Source organism: Chionomys nivalis, chromosome X (genome assembly GCF_950005125.1).
Source record: "Chionomys nivalis chromosome X, mChiNiv1.1, whole genome shotgun sequence".
Classification (NCBI taxonomy): Eukaryota; Metazoa; Chordata; class Mammalia; order Rodentia; family Cricetidae; genus Chionomys; species Chionomys nivalis.
In genome coordinates this window covers 93,393,373-93,396,548 of record NC_080112.1, presented here as the reverse complement: position 1 = coordinate 93,396,548, position 3,176 = coordinate 93,393,373, and the positions used below count along the sequence as shown (strand labels likewise).

Sequence of the window (3,176 nt, the reverse complement as noted above, 5' to 3'; positions counted from 1 at the left end):
CTCACTTCCTCTTCCCCCCAGCATTCTGTTCTGTTCACTCCACCCACCTATGTTCTAACCTATGAGGGCCAAGCTGTTTCTTTACTATTTAACCAATGACCTTCCTCCATCATTTCTATCCTGAAAGAGAAACTAGAAAAAAGACACGATTCCCTCAGAAAGCAATGACTCGATTCAGGTTGTGACTTTATATTAAAGTACCGCTCAAAAACACGGAGATAAGGAAGCGATTTCCATTTGCCAGTCACTATTCCAGCAACACAGCTTCGAGAGTCTGTTCTCATTAGAGAACCCTTCGTCTGTTCCAGGAAGATAAGACGACCCTGCGACAAATGGGACAGCTGTTATTCTCCCATAACCAGCGGTCGATGCAGTGGACGTGGTACTCATGGGAGCAAGGTAGAGCACGAAGTGTGTCGCCTTCTGTATATTCAGTAATGCAAATAGTGCATGTCTTTGATGCATCATTTTCACCAAAACTTCTCGTTGGCAAGTTATTATTCTGTACATTGGTAGGTCCTCTATTTAGGTGGTTGTCATTAAAGGGGTAAAGTCGGGTTGCTTCAACACCTCCTTCAAACATCTCTGAGATACTTTCTGAATATTCGTCAATGGAACTGGAGGCAGGGTTGTAGCTGGAGACGGAAGCAGAGTTATTACCACCAGAGCTCCCTCTTCCACTCCACAGAAGCTCACCAAAAGCTGTTGTTCTCTGCCTTAACCTGGTTTGAATCGAAACAGATGTAGTTTGCCTTGATCCAGTATTGAAGATTGAAAGAGTGGAAAACCTGTGAGTACTCACATGGGTCCTCCCAGCTGCACGTTCAGAAAGTGTAAAGGTGCCTCTAAAACCTCCAGGTTCACTTTCATAAGTGACCCTGTTGTTTGGGAACTGAGACCTTGACCTTGTTCTGCTAGCTATGCTAGCTCTCTGCCGGTCTTCTGGCAGCAGAACTCTTCTGACTTGAAGGTCTCTGGTTGGAGGTCTTTGACCAGATCCTGCCGCTTCCCCATTGGTATCTGTGTCTGAAGAGCTTGTCCCTTGAGCGGCAGAATTTCTTGACCCAGAAGCCACAAAACGACCTCTACCTAGCAACTCAGGTCCACTTATCTGGTGTCTCAAAGTCCCATGGTGAGGGGCTCTAGAACTTGCCTCGATCTCGTTTACCAAAGGCTGCTCAAAAGTCTGAGATGAGATGCTATGATGAGATCTTCGTGGAATTTCATTTGCTGGGTGCAGAGAAGACCTACTTCTTTCAGCTCTGGCTCTGGTTCTTCGCTGGTGTTCTGGTTTCGGGCTTCTTACCCTCCTCCGACCTCTGGTGGATGGCACATCTGTTAATGCTTCAGCAGAATTGTGTTCTGACCTAGGTGTTCTGGCAGATGATGTCTCAGATGCTGAATTTTCCATTTGCCTGTGGATGCTGCGATCCATGTTTTCTGCACTAAGACGTGTAGCAGGTGGTTCATTTTCATTCTCTGAGGTTTGGCTTCCATTATTACAGTTAACATTTATCTCTAAACTGAATCTGAAATCACCACTGTTTGAATTAGTGTGGCTCACTGACCTCCCGGACTGATTTTCTCTCTGACCACTTCTTGTATTGCCAGTCTGTCTGACAGAGCTAAGATCATCTATCATGGAGTCATCACTGGACTCGTCATCTGAAGAGTCTCCATTTTTTTCTATGCTCGGTGGCAGCGGCGGCGGCGGCGGCGGAAGCGGCAGCCGCTCTTTAATTTGCTGTAGTCTTCTGAGCAGCTCTTCCTCAGTACTTTGACCTGGGGTGCCTAGCAAATTGTTGTCTCTCAGAAGTTGATAGTCTTCTCCGCTCAGATTATTTACAAATCGATAGAAAGCTTCTTCCCGATCCAAGCAATCCACTTGCCTTCTGCGCTGTGCTGCAGATTGGTTATTTCCTTGATCGCTAGAATCTGAGTTTTCCATCTTGATGAACAAGCGGAGGATTATCTGTCTGTTATGACATAGTACTGAAATCCAATCAACTGGATCTTTAGTTTTCTTCACTAGGCTTCAGTGGTCCTGCCAGAAGGGGACTGGCTGGGCTCTGCCGCCTCCGCTGCCTGCGAGGCAGCCTAAGCTCTGCCGCTTGCCTGCCTCCTCCTCTCTAGCCAGCCTCAGAATGCCTGGGAGAGACCCGCCTCTAGCCCAGCGCCTGCCCATTCTGAGACGTAGCTCCAGCAACCATTATCTTCCCCATTGTTACCTAGCAGTGACAGAAATCCACTCAAGATAACTTCTCTTAAAGTCACCCCAAATTACCTATTGAATGTATTTCAGGTCCCCTTTCTCAGCTACTCCACAGGACTCAAGATGGTCTATTTAGAAAGCAGATGATTCAGCCAAAGCGTACCAGGTGGGCCTGGGTAAGAGTGACTGGTAGTCCTACTCGTAGGACAAACCCACTCTTCTTGCAAGGCTGGCATCACCCTGGGGAATTTAGTGGGATGGTGATTGCTTCATGATGGGTTGGCATCACACAGGATGTTCATTGTGCCCTTCCCCAATCACAGTGGCTAGGTGCCATCATGAGAAGGAACCAAGGGGTCGACCTTCGCTACTCTGGTGTCATGAGAACAAGGATTAAGTCAGGGAGCCTGAAGACACCCTGCTACAGCCCTCGAGTGGGAGATAGCTGTAGGCACTATTACAGAGAATGGGAAAGCAGATATGGACATGCTGATCCTTTCAGGTTGGCATCTGATTAGGGTGCCAAGGGTAATGGTGGTTTCTAGCCCAGCCCTCCATGTAAGTATAAGGAACTGCTACTGTCATCTGAGGTTGGCAGGAAGTTTGACTTCTAGAGGTACCTTTCTGCCATGCATTTCACTACTGGCAAGATGGAAAACAGAAACTCAGACCCATTGGAACACTTGATTTCCACAGCCCCCTTCCTCCCACAGAGCATTCACTGAGGTTGACTTATGAAAACACAGAGCCTGAGCCTCCTGCTCAGATCTCAGTCCTCTCTTTGCTCCCCTTCCCCACTCTTCAAAGTGTTCAGGGGCCTCTCATCAATTTGGTAAGGAGGCAGAGCCCGAAACATAAACTCTGGAGAAGATAGAACATGGGAGCACCTGCATAGCCCTAAGGCTTGGAAAGCAGAGTGTGTGTAGTAGAGGCTGTTGCTATACAGAGAAGAGATGCTCCCAAA

The 3,176-nt window shown here is 47.7% G+C and overlaps 1 protein-coding gene across 1 annotated transcript; it reads right to left on the bottom strand.

The window, feature by feature from the left end:
- Positions 1-283: 283 nt before the first annotated feature.
- LOC130868193 (E3 ubiquitin-protein ligase RLIM-like) lies at positions 284-1,948 on the bottom strand. The gene has a single exon (XM_057760448.1). It carries the CDS (start codon positions 1,946-1,948, stop codon positions 284-286), a length of 1,665 nt encoding a protein of 554 aa, XP_057616431.1.
- Positions 1,949-3,176: the final 1,228 nt, after the last annotated feature.

Coding starts and splice junctions, on each gene's coding strand:
- LOC130868193 (XM_057760448.1), bottom strand. CDS start 1,948: ATGGAAAACTCAGATTCTAGCGATCAAGGAAATAACCAATCTGCAGCA.